General features: G+C 43.1%; 1 protein-coding gene across 3 annotated transcripts in view; it reads left to right on the top strand.

The window, feature by feature from the left end:
• The first annotated feature begins 4,694 nt into the window (after window positions 1–4,694).
• Sec24c (SEC24 homolog C, COPII coat complex component) overlaps window positions 4,695–16,192 on the top strand; it is a 28,199-nt gene continuing 16,701 nt past the window's right edge. For 2 of the 3 annotated variants that reach the window (XM_005389965.2, XM_005389963.2), the window contains exons 1-3: window positions 4,695–4,798; window positions 7,345–7,544; window positions 10,364–10,502. In XM_005389965.2, coding sequence (XP_005390022.1) covers window positions 7,373–7,544; window positions 10,364–10,502 — 311 coding nt within the window. In that variant the 5' untranslated portion in view covers window positions 4,695–4,798; window positions 7,345–7,372. Of the gene's footprint in view, window positions 4,799–6,956; window positions 7,042–7,344; window positions 7,545–10,363; window positions 10,503–16,192 lie in introns of all 3 variants that reach the window. The other variant, XM_005389964.2, reaches the window with a different exon arrangement.

The raw sequence follows: 16,192 nt of genomic DNA, 5'->3' as shown, positions 1-16,192 counted from the left end.
AGTCTAGGCAGTGTGCCCCTGAGAGGGCAGTGTGTGAAGCTCTATGAAGGGAAAGGTGCAGTGGAGACTGCAGAAGTTTGGAAAGGCCAGGAACGTGGATGGTTTAAGGAAAGCTGCAAGGAGGGGGCAAAGCATGCCTAAGAGAGAAGCCATAGGAGCTGTAACCCCAGAAGTGCCATGGGGGGGGGAGTCACGCAAGCCCTTTGGAGCTCACAATGTGCCATAGGTTGCTTCAGAGGCTGGACATGAAACTACAGGACTTAATGTTTTCCCTGCTGGATTTTGGACTTGCTTTGGTCCAATTCCTTTGCCTGTTTGTAACTTTGGGATAAAAATGTTTATTTTTTGCAGTTGAATGTTGGAAGTGTTTGCCTTTCCATTTGTACAGGGCCTTGCAACTAAGAGTTTGCCTTAAATCTCTGAGGAGACTTGGGACTTGGAATTTTCACCAAGGCTGAAACTGTTAGGACTTTGGCAACTCTTGCAGATGGACAAAATGCCTTTTGCATAAACGGATGTGCATGAATCTGGAGGGGGGGGGCAAAATGTTATGGTTCTAATGTAATATGTTGATAGACTTAACCCTGGTTCTTAAGAGTTGTTAAACTTGTGTTATAATGTTCAAGTTTTGAAATGATAAAAATAATCCCTTTGTATATGAATACTGGGTTAAAGAAACATGTCTAGTTGCCAACTTGACAAGGGGTGGATTGTTATAGCTGATACGCTGTGTCAACTTGAGGAGTCTAGAGGCTTGGCTAAGTGACTCAGCAGTTCTACATCCTGGGGTGAAAAGGACATGCCCTTCATGCTCTAGGATGTATTTTGGTATTCATCCTGAGCCTGTGCAAGAGGAGGGCACTGAGATGGTGTGGGCATGGACGGATAGCCAGCATACAATATAAGGGAGGAAAAGAGGATTGCTTGCTGCCCCTTTGCTCTTGTTGCTTTTGCTGTCTTCTGCTGTCATGAACTGTTGCTCTCTACCATGTGCCACTCTGCCTTGGAGCCAGCCAAGTATGGACTGAAACCTCCACAAACTGTGAGCTAAATAAGCCTTTTCTTCCCTAATTTTGGGGGTTGGGTATTTTGTCTGAACAACCAGAGAAAAGTAACCAAGACACTCACCCTCCCCAGGGCTGGGATTACAGGTGTGCACCACCATGCTGAGCTTTGCATGTATTTTCTTTTTTTTTTTTTTTTTGTGTGTGTGTGTGTGTGTGTTGTGTTTTGGTTTTTAGTTTTTTGAGACAAGGTCTTGCTATGTAGTTCAGGCTGGTCTTGCCAGGCAGGTGCTTATGCCACTGAGCTATATCCCTGGCCCCAGGTTGGTCTTGAACACAGTGATCTTCCTACCTCAGCTTCCAAAGTGGTGGATTACAGGTGTGGACCACCATGCCCAGCTTTGCATTATGTTTTTTTCTTTTCTTTTTTAGTTTTTCTTTTTTTTTGGTACCTGGAATCAAACTCACAACCTCCTGCTTGCTGGGCAGGCTCTGTGCTGCTGAGTTACATCCCCGGCCCTGCATGTGTTTTCTAAGACAACATTTTCTTTTTTTGTTTGTTTGTATTTTTTGGTACCAGGAATTGAACTCATGACCTTGCAATTGCCAGGCAGGCACTGTGCCACTGAGGTATATTCCCAGCCTCACATCTGTTTTTGTTTGTTTGTTTTTTGGTAGCGGGAATCAAACTCCAGATTTTGCACTGGCCAGGGAGGCGCCTGTGCCACTGAGCTATATCCCAAGCTTGGCAAGAATATTTTCAACATAGCCAGGCTCCATGCTCTAAATCAGGAACTTCACGTTGATGGAGAGCTGTTCTCTAGTCCACAGTCAGAACCAGACTTCCCTGACAGCCTAGTGCCATCCACCTGCAGCATTTCAAGGGAGGGGGCAGAGAATAATTGAGAATCCAAGCCAGGATCACACATGAGATTTTTTTTTTTTTTTTGTCTTTCTGAGACAGGGTCCGATATGCAGTTCACACTGGACTTAACCTCACTTTGTAGCCCAGGCTGGCCTCAAATTGGCAGTGATCCTCCTCCCTCAGCCTCTGCAGTGCTGGGATTACAGGTGTGCACAGGCGTGCACCACCACACCCGGCTACATAGAACTCTTAAAGACATTGGTGTAGGCAAAGATTTTATGAACAAAATCCCAATCATACAAAAATATCACAAAGAATCAACCACTAGGATCTCATCTTATTAAAAAGATTTTTCACAGCAAAACAAAGCACCAACAGAGTGAAAAGAACCCACAGTGTGGGAAAAAAGTTTTTCCAGCTGTTCCTCAAAGGAGTATATAATTATATACTATAATATATACTATTATATATTGCATAATATATTACATATATTACATAATACATATTTATTCTATAATATATATCCTATATATTATAGAATACATATGTAGAATATTTATAAGACTATATAAAGGACTCAAAAAATAAGACCCCCCCTAGATTTATGTATTTATTTATTTTGTCTTTTTGAGACAGGGTCTCACTATGCAGTTCAGCTGGCCTTGAGCTCACTTTGTAGTCCAGGCTGGTCTTGAATTTGCAACAATCCTCCTGCCTCAGCCTCCAGAGTGCTGGGATTACCGGTGTGCGCCACCACGCCTGGCTGAAACCATACTTCTAAGTGAAATAAATTGGACATCCATGTTTAAAGGCTACATTATGCCAGGGATATAGTTCAGCAGCACAGTGCCTGCCTGACAAGGGCAAGGTCCTGAGTTCAATTCCCGGTACCAAAAAAAAAAAAAAAAAAAAAAAAAGTACATTATTTCTCTGGTGTGAGAAATAGAAGGTGTAAATAAGGACCAAAATATGTAGTAGATATTGAAAAAAGGGAAGAAAATGTTCAAATGAGAAGGGGAACAAAGGAGCGGGGGAGAAGGAAAGAAAGCAAGGGACAAGAAATAAAAAAGAATAGGAAAAGAAATAGAAACAAAGCTTTTGTAAATAAGAAGGGGAAAGGGCTAAAAAAGAAGCAAGTGGTATCATGTACAGGTTCAAGTTCCCTGTGATGAAAGTCTGTCCATCTATCTAAAATGTACCAATAAAAAATTGTTGAGAAAAAAATTAAAAAATGAAAAGGTCTGGGGAAATGGGTGTAGTAGTTCATTCCTATAATCCTAGTACTTGTGAGGCTGAGGCAGGAAGGTCACTGTGAGTTCCAGGCCATCCTGGGATACACAGCAAGAATCTATAGGGATGTAGCTCATTGGTAGAATGCCTTTGGGTTCAATCTCCTGTACCAAAAAAAAAAAAAAAAGAGTAGTGACTTTTTTTTTTAATTTTTGGTACCGGGAATCAAACTCAGGACCTTATGCTTGTCAGGCAGGTGTCTGAGCTATATCCCCAGCTCTGAGAGTTATGACTTTTAAAGTTAACTAAAAGCAAGTAACTAAAAGGCTAAAATCCCTAGCCAGATGTGGTGGTGCATGCCTGCAACCCCAGTACTCAGGAGGCTGAAGCAGGAGGATTGCTGTGAGTTCCAGGCCAGCCTAAGCTACAAAGTGAGTTCAAGGCCAGCCTGAACTACACAGTGAGACCCTGTCTCAAAAAGACAAAAAAAAGAAAAGAAAAAAAGACTAAAATCCCTGAGCTGGTTGTAGTGGGACTCACCTGTAATCCCAGCGCTTAGGAGGCTGAGGCGGGAGGAACAACCACAAATATGAAGGCAGCCTGGCCAGCCTGAACTGCATATCAAGACCATGTCTCAAGAAAAAAAAGGAGGGCCAGGGATATAGCTCAGCACCACAGCACCTGCCTGGCAAGCGCAAGGTCCAGAGTACTATTCCCGGTTCCAAGAAAAAAAAAGCAAATAAAAGTAAGCAAAGCAGACTTTGAGAGAAATGACGGTCTCCTACCCTCTTCCCCACTTCCTTCTTCACTCACACATCTTTTGTATATTTTCGAATTGAACAATTAAATTTATCTAAACGTGGATTACAGTTTAATTATTTTAAGGCTTCACAAAGTAATTTTTCCAACCTTAAAAAAAAAAAGTAAGCAAAGCTACAGGGTTTGCCTCAGTTGTAGTGTTACCTTTATGTTAAAGCCTTTTCCGACCTTCTCTCCTCACCTTTAAAGGCATTCCTTCCTGCCTCTGGTAACATACGTCTTTTTTTTTTTGGGACGGGGAATAAAATTCAGTCCTTCACGCTTGCCAGGCAGGCGCTTATGCCACTGAGCTATATCCCCAGCCCCTACAGATGAAATTAAGGCAAAGAAGTTGCCCAAGCTGGGGAACTGCAAAGCCAGAACGCAAATTCCTGCACTCCGCCCGACAGTAAGATTTGTACCTTTTACTGCCACCACTACACGTCGGACAAAGTTCAGAGGTGAGCGCAACACAGCCGGAAATCACTGGGGTCAAGGGTTAGCAGGAAGTGGCTCTAGACCAGATCATAGGTCACTAATACGTCACAGCCTGACTGAGAAAGCGTTACTGAAGTAATTTGACCCAGTCTTCTCAGTCGCATCTTCGTTGGTGCGGCCATAAAGTGATCCAGACATTTAAAGAACAAAAACAAAATAAAAATGCATAAAACTCCGGAGAGTTCTCCCAAGAGGAAGCCATGAAAAAAGCCGGCAGTGGCGCACGCGCAGCATCCGGGTTCCCGAGTGCGTGCCTAATGCCGACGTGGCAGAAGGAGTGGCCCCGTCTGGAACGTGGAGGCGGAACTTCCGGGGGCGACACCACGGCTCCAGATCGGAACCGGAAGTGAAGCCTGGGAGCCTAAGACGTTAGGAACGAAGGCGAACCTGGATCTGGAGCCGGGTGAGGAGTGGCATCGGAGGTTGGGTGGTGGGTAACAATGTAGAGAAGAGGCCGGGGTATTTCTGGCCAGATCGGAGTCCGGTTTTAGAAGGAAGAGAGGAGCCTGGGGGCGGGACCCGAAAAAGAGACCCTCCTCTCACCCATCCACAACCTAGGATCAGCAGCTAGTCTCTTCTTTCTCTTCCCGGCCCAGGTTCCGGCTCCTGCTTCCTGCTCCGAGCCTCTCGAAGGGCGCAGCACGCCCGGGCTTTAATGCGTAATGAACCAGGTTTCTCTCTGACCATGGCCTGAGAAGTTGTCTTCTCGATCTTGATCTTGGGCACTCCCAGCCTCCAAAGCTCGACTACTTTCAGAGTTCTAGGAAGCTTGCCCCGCCCCCTTGGGCTGTCACTCTGTACACTTAGAATGGAATCAAGACCGGGGTTTGATTCCAAGCTCTAGAGTGTGTTTGAGGCTAAGAAACTCCTTTCCTTCTCTGACTTTAGGAAGAAAGGGAGGGAGACATCTGTCAAGCTTAGTGTCAGTGACCTGCGTAAGGTTTAAGATTTGGAAAACAACTCCTTAGATGGGTTTGACTTTAGAGTTCTAGTCCAGGAGCAGCTCAGCTTTTTTGTAGTTAAGATGTCTCTTCTAAACCAAGAGGAGAGCTTCATTGTTTCATGGTAGCAATTTTGAGGTCTCCTGCCTCTTCTTCTTCTTTTTTTTTTTTTTTTTTTGAGACAGGGTCTCACTATATAGTCCAGACTGGCCTTGAACTCTTACGTAGCCCAGGCTGGCCTGGAACTCATGGCGATCTTCCTGCCTCAGGGTATCCTGCCTCTTGGCCCTTTCTGCCTGGGATAATTAGGATGATAAAACTTTGAATACATGTGTTAAGTACTTTTCTTGGAAGAAGCAAGAGCCGGACCTCCTCAGGCTCTCTATCTCTTATTTGCTGGGCAAGATCGTAATGATTTTGATGCTGGCCTACATTCATAACAAACATTTTAAAGAGAGCAGAAACAGTTGGAGAAGTGCATTGGGATTTGAAAAGACACAGTGCTGTTTGAGGGAAAAGATGAATGATCTTTTCTATGTAGTCCTACCTTGCCACTGCTCCCCTAGCTTATGTGAAGATGGTTTTGTGCTTGCCTGAAGTTTTTTTTTTTTTAACTCAGTTTTAATCAGTTACCTTGCTAGACTTTTGAGGTGTCTTTACATTTGGTAATTAATGTTTCAGTTAATATACTCTTACTGTTTTGTGTTTTTGAGGTTGGGGCCTTCCTGGGACTTGTGATCTTTCTTCTGCCAAAGCCTCTCAGATAGTTGGAATTACAAGCATGTAGCACTACACTTGGCTGTCCTACACTCTTTTAGTGGAAAGGCTGAGATTGGAGTAGCATTTGGATTACTACAGTTCAGCCAAAAGTATCATTTCTTTGTTTTGTTTTGTCTTTTTTTTTTTTGGAGAGAGGGTCTCACTGTGCAGTTCAGGCTGGCTGTGAGCTCACTTTATATCCCAGGCTGGTCTCGAACTCGCAACGATCCTCCTCCCTCAGCCTCCCGAGTGCTGGGATTACAGGTGTGTGCCACCATGCCTGGCCAAAAATGTCATTTGTTTAAATCTGTTACTCAAAAATTTGTCTTTTGGGCGGGCGGTGGGGGAGGGATTTAGCTGATCTGAGCTAGACTTTTACCCTGTGATGAAAAACAACTAGCACAGCCAGGAGTGGTACCTATAATCCCAGGACTCAAGAGACTGAGGCAGGAGGATCACTGTGAGTTCCAGGCCAGCCTAGGCTCCATAGTGAGTTCGAGGCCAGCCTGTGCTCCATAGTGAGTTCAAGACCAGCCTGAGCTACACAGAGAGACCTTGTCTTGGGAATAAAAGAAGAAAGAAAAACCAACTGGAATACTAGAGGATACTCATTGTTTATTGAATGAATGGCTGAGTGGGTGCTGGAGAGAATGAATGGGAAGTGGAGACATTCTTTCATTTATCTGTAACTTTATGGTAATTCAGCAGCCACAGGACTCCTTGTGACTACACATTAGAAATCGTACCATTGGGAAATGGAGGCTGCTGCTTCATTCTAGTGAGTCTGTCTGAAGTTGGAATTTATACCCTCTTAGCAGGGGCAAAGCATGGAGTTCACAGTAACAAAATCCTTTCTTTAAGGAAGCATAATTGGATACTGGTTGGGCAGAAAATTAGAGATCCTGTGGCAGTGTGGGAATGATGAAGCTGATCACTGCCTGATGAGGTCAGTCCCTTTTTAGCTCTACTTCTTACCTTGAGTAGTTGCTGTCTCTTTAAAAAATTGGTTTTGACTAGCCAGGCACGGTGCAGCATAACTGTAATCACAGCACAGGAGAGGCTGAGGCAGGAGGATTGCCATGAGGTCTAGGCCAGCCTGCGCTATATAATGAGTTCAAGGACAGCCTGATCTCCACAGCAAGACCCTATCTCAAAAAAAAGAAAAAAGAAAAAAAAGAACAAGAAAGAGAAAGAAAGAAAAAAAAAAAGTGTGTTTTAACTAATTTCTCTTTTTTCTGTCATCTAATAGGTGAGACCAAGTTGGGGATGCTCTCATAATGAATGTCAACCAGTCAGCTCCACCTGTGCCGCCGTTTGGGCAGCCTCAGCCCATCTACCCAGGGTACCATCAGTCCGGTTATGGTGGGCAGCCATCGTCCACAGCACCTCCAACTTCCTATGGCGCCTACAATGGTCCAGTGCCCGGCTTTCAGCAAACACCCCCTCTTGGTATGTTTCCAAGTTTCTTTTGTGCAAAGGCAGGGAATCAGTAGTGGTCAGGTTGGATTGTTTTGCTCTAGCAAAGCAGCTTAGGAAGTGTAGTGGCTGAGATTGAAAAACATAAATCTAGCTCTCTAAAACCAAGATGCCTGTTTATGGCCATACCATCCTCAACATGCTTGATCTCGTCTGAAACCCAGAGCCCTGTGAGCAGTCTGTCCTTCCTTGTTTTTAAACGTGTGACTGTGTTTCTGCCTTAAGACATGTAGTGGGAGTACATTTTCCAGGTTCAGTGGCAACTCACTTCCTGTGGGTGTCACCCTGTAGAGCCTCACCTGGCTCATTGTTGAGGCCTAAATGGAAAGGTTGTGATCGCAACTCAAGAGCCTGGTGCCCTAAAATCTCACCCAAATCACTGTTTCTCTCTTTATCTTCATCTCTACCTCTGTCTCTGCCTCCATGTTTACACCTATATCTTTAGCTGTACCTCTCACTGGACTGATGACTTGGGGACAACTCGGTCTATAAATGATTCTGAGATGAAAAGTATAATATTTTTGTGCCTGATTTTTGCTGCTTCTCATATCGCCTAATGTCATTTCTTTTCCTTTGCTTCAGTTTCTCTGCTTCTTATATGCTCTATAATGTCAGGGAAATAAGACCTATCTTGTTCTGTGTTAGGTTCAGTGTTTGGGTTTTTTGGGGGGGAGTCTGCTGGATATCTAACCCAGGACCTTCTCTATATGGAGCCTGTGATCTACTGCTGAGCTATACCTCTACCCCACTAGTGTTCGGCTTTTATGTTAATTTTTCAAGAAGAGTAGCAGTTACTCTACAGATTACCTGCAGGGCATTTCAGAAAGTATTTCACAGTACTGCTTTGGTTAGCCACAGGGTGTATACCAAACTCTGTAAATTTTCTTTTGTCTTTTTGAGACAGGGTTTCACTATGCAGTTCAGACTGACCTTGAACTCACTTTGTAGCCTAGGCTGTCCTTGAAGTTGCAGCAGTCATCCTGCCTCAGCCTCCTGAGTGCTGGGATTACAGGAGTGCACTACCATGCCTGCCCATCCTGTGATTTTGTTGTTGTTTTTGTTTTTGAACTCAGAACCTTGGCACTAAGCTCCATCCTCCATCATCCTGTTATTACTTATTTATTATTATGACATAGAGTCTTGCTAAGTTCCCAGGATGGGCTTGACATAGTGATCCTCCTGCTGCAGCCTCCCAGAGTACTGGGATTACAGGTGTGTACCACCATGCATGCCTTCTCTTTATACTTTTTAAGAGTAAATTCTAGCTGCTGATGTCCAGCCCTGTGGATTACTGACCTATCATAGGTATAAAGAAGGCACTAAGGAAGCATAGGCAAGATTTGGAAAATGGATGAAGTATTACCATTTTAATTATAAGTGTGAAAAAAATCTGTGAGGTGGTAAAATTAGATCTTAGTTCTTTAGAAGCCTTATCCTTGGTTGGGACTTTGACTGGACAGAGTCCACGTCTGCTCTGTCTACTCGATTTATCAAAATGGAATTTATCATTCTCTCAAGAGAGAGCTTTAGCTGGGTGTGGTAGTGCATTAATCTCACCACTCAGGAGGCTGAGGCAGGAGGATCACATTGAGTTCCAGGCCAGCCTTGGCTACATAGTGAGACCCTCTCTCAAAAAAGAGAGAGAGAGAGCTTTGTCACTGAGAAGAAAACCTATCTGGTTCTTTCACGGTTAGTGAGCAGTTGTGGTTGGTGAGATTAATCCTGTTCTCCTAGGCGGGTTCTGTAATATCTAATCTCTAACAAGCATAAAGCAAAAGAAAAAATTGTTTGAACAGAAGTCAGCAGTATTTCAAAAGTGATTTGCCAAATACCTGTCTTCCACATTTTATGTGGAAAGGGTGGCCAAGGGGAGTAGAAGCAGCCTTGGTGGCAGCTGTGATGCATAGAAAGGATGGAGTCCAGCTTTCATAGGACATGACTGGCAGTGTTAATGGGAGGACAGGGCACCTGTCCTGGCTGAACGCTTGGGCCTGGGAGAACACTTCTAAACCATGTGCTTTTGGAAGCTTCTAGGCTTAGAAGTGAATAAAAAGGATATGATTAGAGCAAGTAGAGTGAAGCTCAGTGGTACAGGACTTGCCTAGCATGTGCGAGGCCCTGAGTTTGATTCCCAGACTGTAAAGAATTAAAAATAATTTTTAAAAAGGTGCCTCTCTCAACAGCCTAACTCATTATTACTTTGTTATCTTCTATACCACCTGTGTCATATATGCTCCAAGTTTCTGAGTTCTGAATTTTGATCATTTTCTTGAAATGATCCTTGAATTTTCTTTTCTGTAGCAAAAGGCCATTAGGCTGGCCTGGGTTGAGTGAGAGTATAGTGACCATAGGAAGGCCCTGCTTTTTTTGTTTGTTTGTTTCTTAAGATAGGGTCTCACCATGGAGGTCAGGCTGTCCTCGAACTCATTATGTACCTCAGGCCTGCCTTGAACTCACAGTGGTCCTCCTGCCTCAGCCTCTTGAGTGCTGTAATTACAGTGTGTACCACTGTGCTTGTTTGAAAGCCCTACATTCTTGTGGTTCTGGCTACAGCTTCACCATAGTGTACTTATCTAGGAGAACATAGCTGAGTACAAGGCATCCATGTTCAGTGTACCACTGTAGCTCAAGTTGTGTGTACCACTGTAGCTCAAGATAGTGTCCTGTTTACTGTGCAGCTGTGGTATTGGGTCAGCAAAGGTCTGAGGTATTGATTCTTGCTTTGCATTCCTGGCTCAGGGAGGAGGACAAAGCTATTTCCTAATCATTTACTTTCTGTCCTTTGCCCTCAGGTGTGTCCAGAGCCCCACCTTCCTCCGGGGCACCTCCAGCCTCGACAGCACAGGCCCCTTGTGGCCAGGCTGCATATGGCCAGTTTGGCCAAGGTGATATACAGAATGGACCCAGCTCTTCCACTGTTCCCACGCAAAGGTGTGTACTTGGGTTAACCTAAAATTAGCAGGTCGCTTGTAGATCCCTTTCTCTGTTCCTTCTGCTCTCCTCTATTTTGTCATCTTTTTTCCAAGTTGCAGTTGCTATTGATTGTAGGCTGTAGGTACCCTGTGGATCACTGACGGTTTTTAGTACTTGTGCTCTTTTACATACTACTCTTTTTCACTGAACCTGAGTTCTGTCTTTTTCTTTTTCCCCTCTTTTGCAGTACTGGGGCTGGAACCCCAGGTTTCCTGCATGCTAGGCAATACTCTATCACTGAGCTAAATTCCTAGCCCCTTTTAATTACTTAGTTTGTTTCATTGATTGATTGATTGACTTTGTGGTACTGGGGATTGAAACCCAGGCTGTTGTACTAATCTACATTCATTCCCAGTCTTTTTTTCTTTCTTTTGAGATGGAGTTTTGCTGAGTTGCTAATTTGTCCAAACTAGGTTTGTGCTTTTGAGTCTGATATCCTCCTGCCTCATCCTCCCAGAGTGCTGGTATTACAGGTGTAGACCACCATGACTGGCTCCTATCCTTTTTTTTTTCAGACAGGGTCTTGCTGTGTAGCCCAACTGGCCTTGAACTTGCAGTGATCCTCTTCGCAAGTGCTGAAATTACAGGCATGCACTACCACACTCGGCTTCATTTTTTGTTTTATTTTGAGACAGGGTTTTAGTAAACTGTCCAGGCTGACCTCAAATATACAAGCCTTCTGCCTTAATCTCCAGGTAGCTGAAATTACAGGCATATGCCACAACACTCAGCATGTTTTGTTGTAGACATACTTCTTCAGTAATGGTTGTAGTCTTGAGGCTCAGGGTGAAAGGGGAGGACAGTCTCAGTGTTAGTTGTGTTTCCTCCAGCTTCTTTTTTTCTAGATTAGGCACTTAGTACATTGATTGGTTAAATTTGTTTGTTTGTTCTTGTCTTTTTGAGACAGGGTCTCGCTATGCAGTTCAGGCTGGCCTTGAGCTCACTTTGTAGCCCAGGCTGGTCTCGAACTCACAATGATCCTCCTGCCTCAGTCTCCCTAGTGCTGAGATTACAGGCCTGCGCCACCATGCCCAGCTAGATTGGTTGAGTTTGTGCATGACCAGTTATGAAATGAAAATCACTCAAAAGAAAACCATATAAATGATGAAAATTTCATTGGTGCATGACTTTAAACCCCTGCTTGCATTGAGAGTTCACTAAAGGAGGGAAGTCATCTCTCACAGACAGTTGTAAGTTTTCTGGTAATAAAGTATAACTGTGGATTGAAGTTGTGATAACAGAAGAATCACCTTCTAACACTTACTAAGTGTACAAATTATATATTTTTAGCATTGAATAGAAGCCTGAATAAGGCAAATGAGTGGGATACATAGCGATAACAGGTAGACAGATAAACCTAAAGATATAAAATAGGGTAAAGAGGTTTGGAGTTGTTTAAATAATGCTGGATAAGGAAAGCCTCCCTGAATCCCTCAGTGAAGAGATGAAGTGAGCCATGGAATGATCTGGGGGAAGAGTCTACTAGATAGAAGGAACAAAAAGTGCAAAGGCCCTGAGGTTGAAATAATTTGTTAGCTGTGAGGAAGAACAATTCTAAGGGCGAGTGTTGGTGATGGAGCTCAGTGGTGGAGCTCTTGCCTAGCATCTGTGAGGCCCTGGGTTTGTTTCCCACCACTGCAGAAACCAACCAGATGAACAAAGACAATGAGGAAGAGCAGTAGTACGGTAACACATAAACCAGGAGAGTGTGGTGTCTGGGCATCAGAGGAAGAGTATTTCAGGGAGGCAGGAGAGCAATCGGCTGGTCAGTGGGTGCTGAATGATGAGAAGAGGACCTGCGGATTGACCGTTGGGTTTGGCAAGGTCAACCTCATTGATAAATGCAGTTTCCGTGTAGAAATGAGGAAAACTGCCCAGTTGAAGTGGGTCAAGTTTCAGCTGTGTGGTAGATTACTGTAACCTGAAAACCCTTTTCTACAGTAATTTGGAAAGAAGAGATGGAATAGAAACAAACAAAAAAAAGTTGTTTCAAATTCATAGTTAAGCTTTTAGAAAGTGCAGTCCTCAAGTTCTAGAGACCAAGTAGGGACCAAACATCAGAGTATAAGTTGACTCCGGCTGCCTGTAAATTTTGTGGGAATAATCATCTTCACAATCCAAGATGGCCAGGTGTGGTAGCAGGCACTGGTGATCCCTGCTACTCAGGAGGCTGAAGCAGGAGAGTCATTTTAGCCCAGGAGTTCTAGACTAACTTGGGCAACATAACAAGAACCTAGCTTGATGGATGGGTGGATGGATGGATGGAAGGGAGGGAAGGAAAGAAGAGAAAAGAAAAGAACAGAAAAGAACAGGAAAAACTCAGGGACTTAAGTTTAAGAAGGTACTGGGGATGGAAAATAAGTTCTTGGACTTTTCTGAGAAGTGACTGGAAGTGAGATCTTGTTTATGAATTTTATATCTAATTCTTTTTTTTTTTTTTTTGTACTGGGAATTGAACTCAGGATCTTGTACTTGCCAGGTAGGCACTTGTGCTGCTGAGCTATCTCTGCAGCCCAGAAGTTTATATCTAGACTGTACCCTCAGTGAACAGTTGGACTAGGAAGAAAATCTGCACAGTGGCAGAGGGTGATAATGAGGAGTGATGTTTTTCTCAGGTTGGCTGTTAGGAAGTGGGGAGAGAAGGTCTTGAGGCTGCAAATGGACATGAGGGAACATTTTGGAGTCATAAAATGTTCTAAATTGGTTCTGTTTGATGATTGAAAAAATCATCAAATTATGTATTTAAAGGAGTGATTTGTGTGTGTGTGTGTGTGTGTGTGTGTGTGTGTGTGTGTGTGTGTGATGCTGGAAATCAAACCCAGGGCTCTGTACATGCAAGGCAAGAGCTCTACCACTCAGCCACATCCCCAGCCCTACTAATGAAGTAATTTTATTTTATTTATTCATTTATTTTTTAAACTGCTTTAATTTGGCACAGTCCTATTCCAGGGTGGTCAGGAATATTAGCTTGTTTAGTGGTGAGTGTTAGCGTATTTTTTTTTTGTACCGGGAATCGAACTCGGGACCATGTGCTTGTCAGGCAGGTGCTTGTGCCGCTGAGTTATATCCCCAGCCCGAGAAGTGATTTTAATGATATGGAAATTAATGTTTTTCAAGTTGGATCATGGGTACCTTCCAGAAGCAAATGCGAAACAAGCACACTCCCTTAACTTAGGCCATAAAGGCTTCTCTGAGGAGGAAAACAATTGTTTAGAGTCAGTAGAAACTGACAGCAAATAGTAGAATAATAGAGTCAGTAGAAACTGACAGCAAATAGTAGAATAATAACTTAAAAGCATTAAAGGAAAATAGTTATCAGCTTACAACTATGTAGCTTATCAAGAGAAAGGGCAAATTAAAGACATTTCACATCGAAAGTTGCTAATATACAAGCTTGGTTGAAACACTACTATGGGATGGACTTAAGATAAAAAGGAAAATGAGCCCAGAAAGGATTTTAAAGAAGAAAATAGACACTGAGGTAGAAATAGAGCCGGGCATGGTGGTACATACCTGTGATCCCAGCTGGCTGGGAGGATTGCAAGTGTGAGGCCAACTTGTGCAGCTTAGTGAGGCTGTCTCCAAATAAGATAACAGGGCCTGTGAGTGTGGCTCAGTGGCGTGGCACTTGCTTTTGCCCAGGTTTGAGGCTGAGCACTGTGACAATAAGGGAAGGAAGGGAGAGAAGAGAGAGGGACAGAGGGAGGAAATGAAGGAAGGAGAAACAGTGTAGACCACTATTTTTTGGTAACGTCTAGCGAAGTAATATTTCATTGTATGGATATACCACATTTTGTTTATCCATTCTGATTTTTTTGTTGCTATTTTGAGACAAGGTCTTGCTATGTGTGCTTGGCTGGCTCTGAGGCAGATAGCAAAGCAGCAAGAGCAAAGGGGAGAGTGGCAGAGAACAGCAAGCCTCTTCCTCTCCTTACATTGTAAGCGGGCTACCCCACCCAGGGGGTGTGTAGCACTCAGGTAATCTCCATACTCTCCTCTTGTACAGGCTCAAGATAAATACAAAGTAAGCACCCTCTCTGCTGAATCACACAGTTCACCTTCTAAACTTCTCACACTGGCACAATGAACAACATCCCAGATTGGTAAGGGCATGTCCTTTTCACCCCAAGATGCAGAACTACTGAGTTACTTAGCCAAGCCTCTAGATTCCCCAAGTTGACACAGTGTATCAACCACAACAGCCTGAAACTCTGAGTGATCCTCCTTCCTCAGCCTGCTGAGTGCTGGGAGTACAGGCATGTGCCACCACTCCAGGCTGCATTCTGAATTTTGGCTTGATTCTAAAATACATCCCCATCCCCTTCCAGTGCTGGGGATTGAATCCAGGACCTTACACATGCCAAGCAGTGTTCTACCACTGAGGCCAACCCCAGCATAGTTTTTTTTTTAGATGACTTCATGCTGATGAGAATAATCAGAAAGGCAGAATACTGAGGGGAAAGCACACTGGAAAGACAAGTTGCCAAAATGAAAAAGATATTTGTAAATAAAAGAGACATAATGGGAGATACATGTCATGGTAGAACACTTGCCTAGCATGCACAAGGCTCTAGGTTCAATCCCAATACCATAAAAAAAAGTATCTACAATACGTAAAGAGCTCCAACTAATCATAAGAGAGGGATAGTAGAGAAAGGAGAAGTAAAAATAATTAGTTGCGGGGGCTGGGGATTTAGCTCAGCGGCACAGTGCCTGCCTGGCAAGCGCAAGGTCGTGAGTTAGATTCCTGGTACTAAAAAAAAAAAAAAAAAAAAAAAAAAGAATTAGCTGTAGTCTATACATGTACCAATTCCCCATGATGAATGTAATCATTATATATTATACTATAAACATGTACTAATGAAAATTTTTTTTAAAAATGGCTATTCAGTTGAAAAATAATGTACAGAAACTAGAAGTACATACAAATGGCCAAATAACTTCTTTTTCTTTTGGCTTTTTGAGATGGGGCCTTGCTATACAGTTCAGGCTGGCCTTGAACTCACAGCTGGCCTTAAACTCAGGTCAATCCTCCTGCCTCAGCCTCCTTTTTTGTTTTTTTATTTTAAGTTGTGTAGCCCTTTATTAGCAACTAAAATAGAAGGTATCTGTTGTACAACTTGGATAGTAATTGTCTATAACTTCAGATTTATTATATTCTAATACAGACCATTTATAATTGCATTTTCTTTATTAAAAAGCTTCCACTCTTTTTTTGTTTGTGTACAGTTTGCAAAACTATTGTGAAAGTGGAATGTATGTACACAAGTCTGCAAAGAATGCAAATTTAGGATATGGTAAATGCTTTACAAGTTACTTTCAAAAAACTGTCTGCCACAACTGGTTCTTTACATTGTTGTCTTTTTTTTTTTTCATTGTTGTCTTTTTTAATCAAAATATTTTTGATCCCAACCTTCCTTCCACCACCCAAAAGCATAAAGCATTTTTTAATGAGTTGAAATTAAGGAGGACTACACCTACTAGAAAAGAGAAGAGGCCAGCCTATGCTAGATGTGGTAGTGATTTCAAGGCAGTGTGAATGATATAGGGAGACTGTCTTAAAAAAAAAATACACACGCACACACACACATGCACATGCAAAGTCCAGCAAAAAAAAAAATGTGTACAGGTCAGGCATGGTGGCATGT

Source organism: Chinchilla lanigera, unplaced genomic scaffold (assembly GCF_000276665.1).
Source record: "Chinchilla lanigera isolate Chin_1 unplaced genomic scaffold, ChiLan1.0 scaffold00036, whole genome shotgun sequence".
Taxonomy (NCBI): Eukaryota; Metazoa; Chordata; class Mammalia; order Rodentia; family Chinchillidae; genus Chinchilla; species Chinchilla lanigera.
Note: the sequence above shows the minus strand (reverse complement) of the source record. Positions and strands in the feature narration are given on the sequence as shown.